Raw genomic sequence first — 15300 nt, forward strand, 5'->3', positions numbered from 1 at the left:
CTCTGGGAAGTTACAGTTCTAAGTACTGCTCAGTTCCTTCAATTGTTCTATTCTTCTAGAGGAACCTGGGAGTTGCTGGTGAAGGGGTTTGTTTTTATAGCCAGTTCAAAGAACAGTGACGTACTCCAGGGTGGAAGCTGTATATAGCCACGCACTGCCCACCAACATTGTTCAGGGATCCACCCCACTCCTCTCTCCAACAGTTCAGGGCTTCTCCCTCCCAGAGTGGAACAGTGCTTAGGCCAACCCAGTATGTGACTAGAACCCACAACTCACCTTGCCGTGACATACGAAGCAAAAGCAAGAGTCTGGAGGTGAATGTGTACAAAAAGCAAGGAAAAGAAAAGTTTAAAACATGGAGATGTCATGTCCAATTTGACCATGCCCCTCAGACCTGTTTGCATTCTTTTAATTCCTACTGAAAGATGGTGTGAGGTTTTTGGCTGCCCACCACTGCTCTGAGAAACTCTGTATTATTTTCCAGGCAGAACCATCTCAGCAATGTTTCCTCAGGTTACTCAGCGTTTTAGTTCCAAACACAGAATGAGCATGTTCTCTTCATTTCCAATGCTAAAGGAATGGGAAAACTTTCTCCTACTATCCAGAGAGATGGTGATTTAGTCCTATATTTACAGGATCTGTGGACAAATCAGGAGGTCCCTAAAAGATGTGCTCTGTAGGGGAAATTAAAGTAAGAAAAATAGGGCCTCCCCAGTGGCGCAGGGGTTGAGCTCTGGGTTACGAAGCTGCCCGCAGCCTCTGCGGCGCCGGTTCGATCCCCGGCTGCTCCCCGGCCACCGGAGGAGGGTCCCACATGGCGCGCAGACCTCTCCTGCCGCCCGCTGCTCCCCTCAGCAGTGTGCTTCGGTCCTTCTGCCTGCTCTGCTCCCCGCTCTGGCTCTGGTGAATTCTCTCACCCTCCCGCGCTTCTGACTGTACCCAGTGCATGTATAAACAAACAAACAAACAAATAAATAAAAACATGCCTCTATTAAAGTAAGAAAAATAAAAGATACTGATAAATTGTTTCTGAATCTGGAGTTTTTAAGGCGGTCACATCTTTGATCTTAGTGCTGAGAGGAAATGACAGCTTGGATTTTAGAGGAAAAAACTCCATCTCCTTTAATGCTCAGTCTACTTCTCAGTTTAGTGTAATTTTGGTTAAAAAGTGCAAGTTTGCTATGGAGGCCAAGTCAGCCTGGTAATAATAGCAAGTCAGGCTGGTAATTTACAATCACTTCATTACTTTAAATTCGCCAAATCACCCTAATCACATAGAAAACTGGTTTTCTTTCACAGGAAGAGACACTTTCTCCCATGAACTGGCTGTTCTTAGGAGAATTTTATTGCTCTTAAAAAAAGTCAAACCCTCAGGAAGGAAGGCGGTTCCTCGTTACAGAGCAAGAGTCCCTCAAAGACTATAGATGTTACTGAATTTGGCTCTAGGGGAGGGCAGTGCATCTCAACATAACATTGCACTTTCCAACTTGAATTTTTGTTATTTCCAAATACAACCCATTTTGTTGGTAAAATAACTGATTGCTTTTTATTTGTGGTAATAATGGAGATGCTCTTTTATTTGTTGCCATACAATGTAGTATCTTTATCATTAGCATTAGTATCCAAAGACACTTATATCCACATAGATAAAGCTCATATTCTATGGAAAGAAGTTAACAATCCAGCTATAGACAATGAAATTGAGGAGGACTAGGACTATAAAGCTAGTTATATTGTTTTTGAAATAATTCTAATATTAATGCCATTGTTTTGTTATTAATTATATAATAATTAATGAGTAATACTCATTAAGTCCAGGTAGTGCTAAGTGAGACCTACACATTATCTTGTTTAAGTGTATAAATAATCAGGTAGTGTTATCACCTACACTTTTAGAGATGAAGTAAGAAGAGCTGAGAAAGAAGGTAACTTCCCCAAGGACAACCAGGTAGGATGTGTGAGAATCAAAATTCAAAAGCAGGTCTGCTGGTGTCCTCTGGCTATATACTAAAGATAGAACTTCATTCTACGAAACTAAACTTTTACTAAACTACAGCACAAAATAAAGGAAAACAGGTACTCTGGTTAGTTTCACCAACTTAACCCACAGGCATGCATTTAAACAAAGAAAGGAAAGAGCAGGATAAGGGAAGAAGCGAAGTGGTTCCCTGGTGCTGGCAAGGATGAAGCCACTGAAACACTGGCCCTCAGGAAATTGAAAGATCCACACTTGCCCTTGGAGAGGGCTTCTCCCTCCCAATTCATGGGCCACAGAGCTGTTCACATGGTTGGAATGAGGAGCAGTCAAGCCTGGTAGGCCCATCATGAGCAGCCCACCTGGGCACACATGCCACCAACCCTGCACTCACTGAAGACAGTATAGACAGGCCTGGCAGGTTTTCTTTGCCCCTCCAGGAACTCTCAACTGCAAAAAAAAAAAAAATTAGTTCTGGAATCACCAAGCACTTAGGTGCAAGACCACCATGAAAACAAGGAAGCCAATAGAACTCATTCAAATAATAAAATGATCACAATAATACTTTGAAATAAGTATTTTCATATCCTCCAGAAAATGGATATTTAAAACATGAAGGAGTTATATATTTAAATTATTAAATTGATAATTTAAAAATCAATTAGAGACCTTGGAAATAAAATACATTATTATTGAAATCTTTCCTATGGCAGGATTTCCATATCCATGGGTTCCACATCTGCAGATGTAACCAACCATGGATGGAAAACCCATACTACATAATGTGTACTAAACAAATACACTTTCTTTTCTTGTCACTGTTGTGCCCAAGATCAGCAGATTCGGCAAGCATAGCCTCCAATAACCCAAAGACAGCCGATGCAAACACAAAAGGGAGTTTATTACAGACTCGAGTCTGGGCTCACGGCACCCACCAACACAACGGCAGATAGCGAGAGCCCTGAACAAAGGGAAAAGGGATTTTATATAGGATTACAAGCAGATTTCTAAAAATTAAATCATGTTGGCAGCCATTCATTGGTTACACAGGTGCATTTCCTAACAACGGTGGGTGCACAGTTTCAGTTTTTGAGCTGATTGGTCACATCGAGATGCAGCTCTATTTTATGGCTAGTTTGACCCGATTAGTGGCCCAAATTGCTCAGCTCCGCTGTGGCTAACCATCCAAGATAAGACCAGAGTGGGGTGGGGGTCGAAACCTTCTCTGGAATGCAGTCTTTTCAGGGACAGCAAAACCTAAAATTCTAAGATGGCAGTTACACACAAAATGACAAAGCAATGGCTAAGAATATTTATGCTTGGTTCCACAGTCACTATTCCCTAAACAATGTAGCATAACAACTATTTAAATTGTTAGGCATTATAAGTAATTTAGAGATAATTTGAAATAGTCAGAAGGATATATATAGTTTACATGAAAATGCTAGGCTATTTTATATAAGTGACTTGAGAATCCATTGATTTTGGTATTCAAGGAAATCCTGGAGACAATCCTCTGTGGACACCAAAGGATGACTGTACTAGAAACTGAGGAGAAAAAAGAAAAGATCAGAAAGCCAAAGTTGAAAAGTTATTACACAACTGGAAGTCCATGTCAACCTCTTCTCCCAAAATGGGGCATAAGAAGACAAAGAATATAAAGGGGAAATTAAGAAACCTGGGGGAGAGAGAAGCACCCACAGCAAGCAATCTAACTGAACTTGCAGATGGGAAGACAGAGAAATACAGGCAGGCAACACTTAACCAAACAAGATATGAGAATCTCCCTCCAAAAAAGAAAGACACAAGTCAGACAGAAAGGTACCTTGTGCTAAGCATTTAACTAGTGGGGTAAAAATACTTAGACCATTATACTGAAATTTGAGAACATCAAGGATAAATGTATCATTAAAAACTAATCAAAACCAAAAATAGCTTAGCTGCAAAGGAACAAAAATCAGTTTGACATAGATTCTTATCAGCAAACCTTGGGTACAGGAAGATAATAAAGCAGTACCTTTAAAGTGCTGAAAGAATTTTGAGTCTAGAACTCTGCATTCAGCAAAACTCACTTAATTGTGAGGATAAAATAAAAGCTTTTTCAGGGACACAGGAGTCAGTTTGCTACTCACAGAAGGTCACAGATCCTGACGGATATACTCCCAACAAGAGGTATGAAGCATCGGGGAGCTAAGACATTGGTAAATACCTGTTAACTACACTCTGGAAACAACTCTGGTGATTTCAGCAAGGAAGAGTGGTGGGGGGAATAAAACTATGTCAGGGATTTTGTCTTCTTGTTTGGAGGATCAGTATGGAGAGTAAAAAAGATTTAAACTAACTAATTCTAGTCATTGGCTTGGAGAAATAAATACATAAATATATTCATAATTTAAGAGTATACTCTACAAGAATATTTATAGTATAAGTGTCAGAAAGTTAAGGAAAAATACAAAGAAAACTTGAAACATCAAAAACATAACCATGAAAGAAAATACAGATAAGTTACATCTTGTTATAATTAATAACTTGTACATACTGAAAGACAATATTAGAGGATGAAAATATGAGTCACAGACTAGGAGAAATATTTTCAAAATAGCTACCTGATAAAGTATTTGTATCTAAAACACACAAAAAACTCTTAAAAAATCAACAATAAGAAAACAAACAACTTGATTGAAAAATGGGCAAAAGATCTTGATGGATGCTCCACCAAAGAAGATATACAGATGGAAAAAAAAAAAAAAAAAAAAAAAAAAACAGGAAAAGATATTCACCCATCATTAGACAACTTCAAATTAAAACAACAAAAAGAGGTCACTATATGCTTGCTAGAATGGTTAAAATCCAAAAGACTGACAATGCCAAGTGATGATGAGGATAGAGGAAAAAGAATTCTCACTGGTGGGAACGCAAAATGATACAGTCACTTTGGAAGACAGTTTGGCAATTTCTTACAAAATTAGATATAGTCTTATCACATGATCCAGTAACCACACTCCTTATTTATCCAAAGAAACTGAAGACTTATGTTCACACAAAAACCTGAATGTTTACCTTAACTTTATTCGTGATTGCCAATAATTGGAAGCAACCAAGACCAAGAAGCCCTTCAGTCAGTTAATAGATAAATAAATTGTAGTTTATCTAGACAATGGCACATTATTTAACAGTTAAAAACAAAGAAGAGAGAAAGAAATGAGCTATCAAGCCATGAAAAGGCATGGAAGAGCTTTCAATGCATATAATTAAGTAAAAGAAGCCAAACCAGGGAGTCCCTGGTGGCCTAGCGGTAAGTCTCAGCACTGACATAGCTGCAACCTAAGTCAGATCCCCAGCCAGGGTGCTGACCCAGATATGGCGCAGCAAACCTCTCCTGTCTCACCCACTACTCCCCTTAGCAGTGTATTTCATTAAATCCGCCTATTCTGCTCCCCACTCTGTCTCAGGTGAATCCTCTCACCCCCACACCTCTGCCTACTGTGCTCTTCAAAAAAAATTTAAAAAAAAACATTAAAAATTGTTTTTTGGGGGGGCCTCCCTGGTGGCACAAGGGGTTAAGATGCAACCTTTGAACCTTTGAAGCTATCCACAGTCTCTGAAGCAACTTCAATCCCCTGCCAGGGAGCAATCCAGATGGCGTGGCAGACCTCTCCTGACTCACCCCGCTGCTCCCCTCAGCAGTGTACTTTGGTCTATCTGCCTGTTCTGTTCCCCACTCTGTCTCTGGTGAATCCTCTCACCCCCCACACTCTGGCCTGTACCCCAACTCTTGTATGCATAAATAAATAAATCTTTTTTTAAAAAAAACTTTTTTTAAGAAGCCAGGGGCCTCCCTGGTGGCGCAAGTGGTTAAGATGCAACCTATGAAGCTATCCGCAGCCACTGCAGCATGAGTTCCATCCCCCACCAGGGAGCTACTCACATGGTGCAGCAGACCTCGCCTGACTCACCCACTGCTCCCCTCAGCAGTGTATTTCAGTTGATCTGCCTGTTCTGATCCCCACTCTGTCTCTGGTGAATCCTCTCACTCCCCACACCTCTGGCCTGTACCCCAGTTCTTGTCTGCATAAATAAATCTTTAAAAAAATAAATAAAAGTAAAAGTGAAAAAAGAAGCCAAACTGGAAAAACTATATTCTTTGTGTAATTCTAATAATAATATTCTGGAAAGGGCAAAAGCATAAAGACAATAAAAAGATTAACAAAGAGAGGAAAAAAATTGGAGGTTGGGAGGAAGAACAGGAAGCTCACAGAGGATTTGTAGGGCAGTGAAACTATTCTGTAAAATACTATAATGATAGATACTTGTCATTATACATTTATCACAATGTGACACTATAGTGTTACTGACCTCACACTGTGCCACAATGACACTGAATTCAGAGTTAACAAAGATATCACTTCTAAGATGCCATGTCCTCTGACTTAGCATAATACTATTGGCATAGCCCTGGTATTCTCAATCCAAACGCCATCCTATATGAAAGAACCTGAATGATGGGCTAAAAACTATAGGATATTTCTCTACAGTCATGCTCCTATAGCCAAGTTCTCCATTAAAAAGTATCATAAGCTATAGACAAGTGTCATTATTTAAACTCACAAACTGAGAAATTAATTAATTTAAGAATAATTCCTGAAAACTCAAAGCTGTGAACAATCGAAAACATGTCACATTCTGCTCTGGTAATAAAACCTACTTAACTTCCCAACAAGACCCAGAGCCTGGTGATGTAAAAACACCTCCTACTTGGATTCTTTCATTTTTGGATTTGTCCCCCATTTTTCTAGGATGAGAAATGGAGAAAAAATACATAGGAGGAAAATATTTTTAAATAGTATTGCTTAAAGGGCCTCCCCTGGTGGCGCAGCGGTCAAGGCACTGGACTGCGAAGCTGCCCTCAGCCTCTGCAGAGCCCATTCGATCCCCGGCCCCGGCCACCAGCGAGGGTCCCACATGGCGCGCAGACCTCTCCTGCCGCCCACTGCTCCCCTCAGCAGTGTACTTCGGTCCTTCTGCCTGCTCTGCTCCCCGCTCTGGCTCTGGTGAATTCTCTCACCCTCCTGCGCTTCTGACTGGACCCAGTGCTTGTATAAATAAATAAATCTTGAAAAAAGGAATTTTTAAAAATAAATAAAATAAAATTCTGTAGTTTTAAAGTCAAAGCTATGTTTCTTCAGTGTATTAGAATAAAGAAAAGAAAACTGAAATAGAAAGGAGTGTTAAATAAGAATAATCATTATGTGACTACATATAGTTGATTAAGAGGCTGATCCCATGGCTTGCTAAAACGAATTATCTGTACCTCATTTATTCCCTTTGCATATGAATGAAGTTTTCCATGATATGAAGGCATAATTTAAGGTATAGGAAAAAGATAACCATCTTTACATTTAGTATCTGGAATTAGATTCCAAATGTGGGAATAAAGAAACACTTTCTCCAAACAGTAGTTTGCTTACCCTAGCATCCCATGTGATCAGTCTTGGTAATGTGCTTAAAATATTTACAGTAATCCTGGGATCCTCAGGACTGCATACAACTAACACAGAGTCTCCAAAGATAGAAAGAGAAAAAGGAGTACCCAAACTCTACACTGAAATGCCTGAAATGTGACATTTGCTTATTATTTGGCACAAGATTACCAAAGAGTAGAGTACATACTTGCAAATGTAAAATCTCTAAATCAAAATTAATCACGATTAAATCACATTTTAGGATGAAACTTGATGACAGATCAGATTATGACTATTACAGAGAGGCAGTAAGGGAGATAAGAGGTTAACATTCAGGCAAGAGACTTGTGTACATAAATGGAATATACACTCACAGACCTATGGTAATGATGACACAGAGCCCCTCCAAAATCACTGCTGATGAATGAGCAGTAATAGTAACTTGCACTAACATATCTATGCAGGTAGACCCCAGCAGCCACAGGTGACTGTGCCCCTGTGTATGCTCAGGGTATTTTACATATGCAACTAACCATCCCCATTTTGGCAAGACTCCATCCAGGCAAGGGGCTCTTTCCTAGGTCCTATTTCTGTGTTTGCCCTTGATAAGGAGGAGGAAAACTCCCAGGATATGGATATGAGATCACCTTTATTTTTAGCCTTTTTTAGTGGTTGTTAACATTTTTTCTGAGCCTAAATGGATGTAAATAACATCTTGTATCCAGTATCTGGTATTGACCAGAAGTTATATTTAGCAAATGTAAAGATCCAAGGAGGAAAGGTAGAAACCCATCTTTAAAGGTGCTCTGTACACATCCTCCCATAAATATTTTAAAACCTTTATAGAGAGTAATTTTAATTTAATCCATTTGTCTAGCTGGCACCTCTGTCAGATGAGGGTTTAAGATAAAACATCCATTGTAAAAGTCAAATCAATGAATTATTAAACAACTGAAGTCATCAACTGAGATGCTTATTGGCCACCTGAGGGTAAAAGATCGCTTTGAAGGCAGGACCACTTTTAACAGAAGGTGGTAACCTTTGGAGACATTAGAGGATGCACCTCTATAACAGAGTAACCAGTAGGTAACGACATACACCTGGATAATGATGCAAAAAGGACACTTCTCCAATAATGACTCCATGTGGTCATCTAGATAGGCTTCCATCATTACATTTAGAGGGGAAAATAATGACAACTGAAGGTTTCGCCAACTCTGCTATTATCCAGGTTAAGTAGGAGTTTTCCTCGGAGGATGATGGGCAGTATGAGAAAAATCTGACACGGTGTCAATATAAGTATTATTACATCATAAAGTCCTCTTAATGTATCAAAATAATTGATGCATGCACTTTTATACACATTACTCCCTAATCACAATAACCCTATGAGGTACAAACTTTATTTTCATCTTCATCTTTAACAGAAGTAGAAGGAGCTTTTTAATATCATACAGGTACAAAACGACAATGTTAACATCTGTATCCACTTCTCTCTACTGGTAAAGCCTGGTGTTTTAAACCCTGTACACTCTACTTCAAAGAAATTTCCAAATATAACCTAGACTGTTGGACCAGTGCAAAAAGTAGTCCTGACACCGTCAAATCTTCACATAGTGAGGACCCACAGGAACCACTGTATGAACAGTAATAGTTAGTAATAGAACAGGAATGATAGTACAGAATATGGAAGCAAGAGAAATTAGACCCTGTTCTTTATTTCCATTTGAGGAACAGAAAAGAGTATAGAATGAATATCATGTTCTGTTTAACTTAGTCTGTTATTGAACAAAGCATGTTGGAATTAGAATTAGAAATTAACTGGTTCTGTCAGAAATTAGCCAGCAAGCAAGGACAGAAGCAACCAAAATAACCACAAATAAGGGCCTCCCCGGTGGCGCAGCGGTTGAGCGCTGGGTTGCGAAGCTGCCCGCGGCCTCTGCGGCGCCGGTTCGATCCCCAGCTGCTCCCCGGCCACCGGAGGAGGGTCCCACATGGCGCGCAGACCTCTCCTGCCGCCCGCTGCTCCCCTCAGCAGTGTACTTCGGTCCTTCTGCCTGCTCTGCTCCCCGCTCTGGCTCTGGTGAATTCTCTCACCCTCCCACGCTTCTGACTGTACCCAGTGCATGTATAAACAAAACAAACAAACAAACAAATAAATAAATAAAACATGCCTCTATTAAAAAAAAAAAAAAAAAAAAAAAAAAAAAAGAAAACAAAATAACCACAAATAAAAGACTGGATCAAGAAGATATGGTATATCCACATTATGCAATACCACTCAGCCAAAAGGAAAGATGAAATGCTATGATTTACAGCAGAATGTTAGGGGTTTGAGGGAATTATGTTTAGTAAAGCTAGTCAATAGCAAAGACAAATATGTGGCATTTACATAGCAGACTATTCAACAAATTAATATACTTTGTAAACATTAGTTTAAAAAAAGCAGACATCAATAACAAATTGAGTTTCTGAGGTTAAGAGGGAAGCGGAAAAAGAAATGTTCAAAGGGAATACAGGGATGGTGATGGAGGGAAGAATTAAATTAAGTTTCCTTTGTAGCCAAAAGGGGGAAAGAATATACGTGTATTTAAAATCCTGATTAATTTTCTCTCCTGGTTAAACTGAAATATTCAGTAAGATATTCTAGCAAACTGGAGATCATATGAGCTTTGTAAGATTCTACAGAAGAACTGAGTTGGCAAATTTTGATTGAAGATTAACATTGCTTTAAGAGATTATCTTCCATTCTTTCTAAACTACAAATAGTGAGGTAACCGTATGTGGAGGAGCAAGAAAGAGAAGTCATCTAAGAAAAAATTTTAACATCAAATTTTTAAGACCCTGACAAATATGAGCCAAGGATGAAATTATCCTGGGAAGCACTTTTTATTCTAATTAAGTTCACTTTAGCTCATTGTAGGTTGTGGTTAGGAGTTAAATTTTGTCACTGGTATGCATATGTGTGTGTACATGTGTGCACACATGTATGTATATCCTCAAAGTTACATTTATTTTTAAATGCCGTAACTATAAATTAATGTATACATAGTTTAAAAACATGGCTATAGAAGTATACTAAATTAAATATTACAGTATTAGTTATAGTCCAACCTCCTAGTAATATCTTAACCAGAATAAATTAGCTCACAACAGCTAAATCATCAAGCATATTCAAATATATTAGGAAATAAACACATCAAATATATGTCAGTTTTGATTTTTACAAACAGTGACTGCTAACTAATTGAAAAAAATAAAGCCTTTCAATTAGAAAAGAAGACATGTCAATGGGGAGAGATGGCATGTTTTTAACTTTGAAGACTTAATATTTTTATTTTTTTATTTTCTTTTTATTTGCATATTTTTTACATCATTGTTCATTTTTAAACAATATTTGCTTCCCCCCACTCCCTCAGGAGTAGTCCCCATAGAGTTTCCTTCCCCAAGGCACCCGTGCACCATCACCTCAGTCCCCTGTGCTCCTCCCTCCTGCCTCTGATCCCTCTCCCTCCTCCTCCCCTACAGATGTCTCTGATTTATAATTGTCCGTTTTTGCTTTGTTGTGTTTTGTGCTGTTATTATTTTTTTACACTGATGTCTTATTTGGCTCCCCTATATTCCTGCTATAAGTGAAATCACCCGATATTTTTCTTTTTCTTTCTTGACATTTCACTGAGCATAATTCCTTCTAGCTCCATCCATGCTGCTGCAAGTGGCATTACGAAGACTTAACATTTTTAAAAATCATTTCGCTCCGGATTAATCTATAAACCTAATGCTAACTTATCCAAAATTCTAAAGAACTTTTTTTTTTTTGTTTTCAGAAAGTGCACTTTTAAAAATACATGTGAAGAAACAAAGGACTAAAAAAAGAAACAAGACATTTTGAAGATGGGCAAAAAAGATGCACAAAATTTTGGGTGCTAATTCTGTTGATGGCAATGTCCCACTTCTGGCTCCACACCTCTATCGATGGGAAAGAAGAGGTTCCAGAGCCCAGGACATTCCTGCATTAACACTTTCAGCCTCACCATCTCTATCTGCCTGGTTATCACCCAAACTAACCCTCAGATGCCCTTTACCCAAGGTCACAGGAGTCACAGGGAGCCCCTACTCTCAGATCCCCCTCTTCTTCATGCAGCATGTAAATACATAAACTCCTGCCTCTTTAGCCACCCTTGCTGTCTTTTGGAACCTGCAGGCTATATCAGCAAGAACCCCTGTATCTGCCACCTCTGGGCATCTTGCCTTCATTGCTTTGCCCTGACAACCTTCCTCATTGCTGATCTCAGATCACTCCCCTCCTTTCAACCTAAAAAACCCTCAATTTGACATTCATGTTATCAATTGTACAACTGTAATCTTAGTCTCTCTTGAAGGTGTTCCTTAAGCATTATTCCCCATGACTATACAAAAACTGCTCTTTTCAAGGTCATCAAAGACCTCTAAATTCTAAATCAAACAGCTCTCAGACCTCATCTTTCCTGAGCTCTCAGCAGCAGTCCACCAAGAGGAACATTCCCTTACTTCTGACATTTGCCTCAGTGATCTGAATATTCCTCTTGTGGTCTTCCTCTGATCCCACTATCCATCCTCTCATCCCCTTTGCTGTTGCCCTAGTCTCTGTGACCTTGAAATGTTGGGATGCCCAAAATTCTGCCCCAGGACGCCTCTCTTTTCAACTATATATGTACACTCTGGTTACACATTTGCTGAGCCCAGTGCAAGGTTAAAATGCAGACCCCATGCCCAAAAAGGATTAAGACATGCAAGACAGCAGCAGCAGAGCATGAAAGTCAGTCCACGACTCTTCCAAGAAGGGGTCCTGTGCACCTGCAGGGTTACTCAAGAGCAGGTCCTGTGCACCTGCAGGGTTACTCCAAAAAGAGCTGGTGCTGCTGGGGGCTCCTCCTTACATCCCCCTAGTCTAGAATACTGCCCTCGTCTCAGGCTCACACGTCCAACTGTCCATTAAACATCTCACTTGGCTCTCTAATAGGCACTTCACATGCTCAAAAACAAATTCCTGACCCTCCCTCCATAAAAGAAAGTCCTGTTCTTTCAGATTCCCCCATCTCGGTAAATGGTACATTCTCCAGTTTCTCAGCTCAAGACGTCTTTGAATCTCCTCTTTACTTAAGCCTCACATTCAAAGCATGAGCAATGCCTTTGGTTCTGCCTTCAAACATGCAGGAAGTGTCCACTTCCCCCACCATTTATCTTATGATTCCCACAGGTACTATCTGGCACCTGAGTTGCTGCTGTCCCCTGCCAACTGGTCTCCCTGCTTCAGCCCTGGTTCCCCACAGCCAGTCCCCACGACCTTCTTACAACTGGGATTCTCCTCCAAATGACATGAAGGTGCCCTTCCTTATTTTACTCAAGTTCAAGAAAACAGTGGTCTAGGTTGCCTGATACGCTGTTCTTCCCTCACATCACTCAACTACAGAAATAGGAAAGTCACTTAATTTTATATGCCTGTTTAAAAAAAAAAAAAAAAGAATCTTGATAATAACCACAAAGATTACAAGTCACAGCAACTCCAAACTGCAAGACCTGGATCTTCTTCCTATCAAAGATCTAGCTACAAACTTGCTGAAAGTCCTGAAACGGTAAGAAATCAAATCATGTTTGAATCTCCCTTTCAACTTTTTATTATCTGAGTGTCCAGAGAACCACGTATCACAATCACATAGCATGCAACCAACAAGATGCTGCTTTCTAAATGTTATACAAGAAATAAAACACTGGCCTCTGACTCCAAATGCGGGGAGCATGGAGGCTGGGGTTCACAAGGAAGGGGGTTGGGGGCACGGGCACGCGCCACGCGCTTCGCCACCGGGCGTGGAGCGTGTGCGCTGGTGGGCGCGAAGCCCGAGGGCCCCGGTGGTGAGGAACATTCCTGTGACCCTTTAGTTGCGCCTGCAGCGAGCCTCCCACGGGCCCGGGGGCCGCGGGCCGGGGAAGCGAGATAGTCGCCGCGCCCCGCAAAGCGCGCCCGCCGAGGGGATCCAGCGGGGTCCCGAAAGGGGCTTTCTCCGGGATCACTGAGCAGTCGGCCGCGCGCCGCGGGGATTGGCGGGCATGCGCGCGCGCACACACACACACACACACACACACACACACACACACACACACAGGCGCACACGTACGGTGCGCGCGCGCGCACCTGTACCGGGGGCGGCCCCGGGGGTCTCTGCCGCCCCCCGCCCCCCAGCCCAACTTTGGATCTCATTGGCATCTCAAGTGGGGTGGCGACCGGCCCCCACGGCCAGGGCAGCGCGCAGCGCCCGCCGACCCGCGCGGCCTTCGGGCCCCAGGGCGGGGGAGGCAGGACGGAGGGCGGGGGAGGCAGGGCGGAGGGCGGGGCAGTGTCACCCCACCGCGCGCGGGCGCCCCGCCTGTGCCCACGCCCGCCCCCGCCTGGGCCGACCCTCCCGGCCCCGCGCCGCTCGCTTCTCACCCACTGAGGAGCCGATCCTCGACCTGCGGGGCAGGGACATCTTAAGAGCTTTGTCCAGGCCGGCGCCGTTCAGCATCTCGCCCCGGTCGGGGGCTCCGCGGCCCGGGGCGGGCGGGCGAGGCTGGGCGCAGGGAGGGGCGCGCAGGCGGCGGCCCGAGGGCCATTGGCGGGCGCACGCCCGGACCCGGCTGCGGCGGCACCCGAGAGCACGCGCGCCGGTGTCGCGGCCGCCGCCCCGAGCTGCGCGCTCGGTGCCGCAGCGGCCAATGCGGCAGAGCCCGCGGACGCCACCGCTGCGGGCCCGGCCGGCCCAGGTTGCGGCGCGGGGGGGCGGCGTGACCGGCCCTGCGGCGGGAGCCGGGAGGGAGGAGGAGCGGACGGCGGCCCTCGGCTGGGAAGGATCTGGGACATCGCGCAGAACGTGGGTCTTCTGGGCAGCTGAGGAGCTGGTGGGGTTTGCGGGCTAAGGGGATGGATTGTGCTTTAAGGGGCTCTACCGGGATATGGGTACCCCTTGGTTTACGGTTTTCTTTGCCTGTTCCCTAGATTACCTGCTCCTCACTTGTCGTGTGGTGCAAAGAGAGGCATTTTGTCTGAGGTGAACCTTTCAGGACTCGTATTTACCTTTCTCTTCTTAGTCTCTATTCCTCCATGTCCAGGTTAGTAGGGTATGTGCAGCTTCTTCACAAGAACAAGTATTTCTAAGATATCTGATATATGGCCTAGAACACGGAGAAGTCCTGCCTCTCCAGGCTCGAAATCCCCATCCCCCAGACTGCCTAGAATTCTAAAAAGTGGTGTGTTAAACCTGTAAAAAAAACAAAAACAAAAACCCTAGGGAACACTTAACATTACACACACACACACACATCTTTCACAGAAACAAAATTATTGAGAAGTGAGATTGTTGTAGGCAGAATGAGAAACACCCAAGGACCCCCAAGCCTGCCTGCTCTAAATGGGTTCTGCCAGCCCCCACCTCAAGACAAAACATACTCTAGTGCTAAGACCTTCAATAAAAAATAGCTTTAATACAATTAGTGTGCAAAATAGGAGACAAAGAATATAGTTAAAATAGCTTACAAGTAAACACCCAAAATTACACATCCCCTTTTGGGTAAGTGCCCATATCCAGAACCTTCAGGTTTCTTTATCATCCACACCGCCTGATCCAAGTCACTGTCATTTCTCTGTTGGACTGATGGATTTCTCTTTTCTCTCCTGCCCCAGTGTTTCCTAAAGGGTTTCTACTGACATTTTGTGGAAGATCATTCTGTGCATTACGGTGCTTATCATGCCTGGTTCCAATCATCGTGACCACCAATAACCTTCAACCATGTATGTACACACACATGCATCTCAAAACATCCTTGATGAAGTCAGAGCATGCCACTCCT

General features: G+C 42.6%; 1 protein-coding gene across 1 annotated transcript in view; it reads right to left on the reverse strand.

The window, feature by feature from the left end:
• The window catches only part of ATP8A2 (ATPase phospholipid transporting 8A2), a 591448-nt gene extending 577359 nt beyond the window's left edge, over positions 1 to 14089 (reverse strand). The window contains exon 1 of the mRNA XM_037527049.2: positions 13904 to 14089. Within this exon, the coding sequence (XP_037382946.1) occupies positions 13904 to 13979 (76 nt within the window). The 5' untranslated portion in view covers positions 13980 to 14089. The remainder of the gene's footprint in view (positions 1 to 13903) is intronic.
• Between the last annotated feature and the right edge of the window lie 1211 nt (positions 14090 to 15300).

Source organism: Talpa occidentalis, unplaced genomic scaffold, assembly GCF_014898055.3.
Source record: "Talpa occidentalis isolate TD23 unplaced genomic scaffold, MPIMG_talOcc4v2.1 talOcc4.5, whole genome shotgun sequence".
NCBI lineage: Eukaryota > Metazoa > Chordata > Mammalia > Eulipotyphla > Talpidae > Talpa > Talpa occidentalis.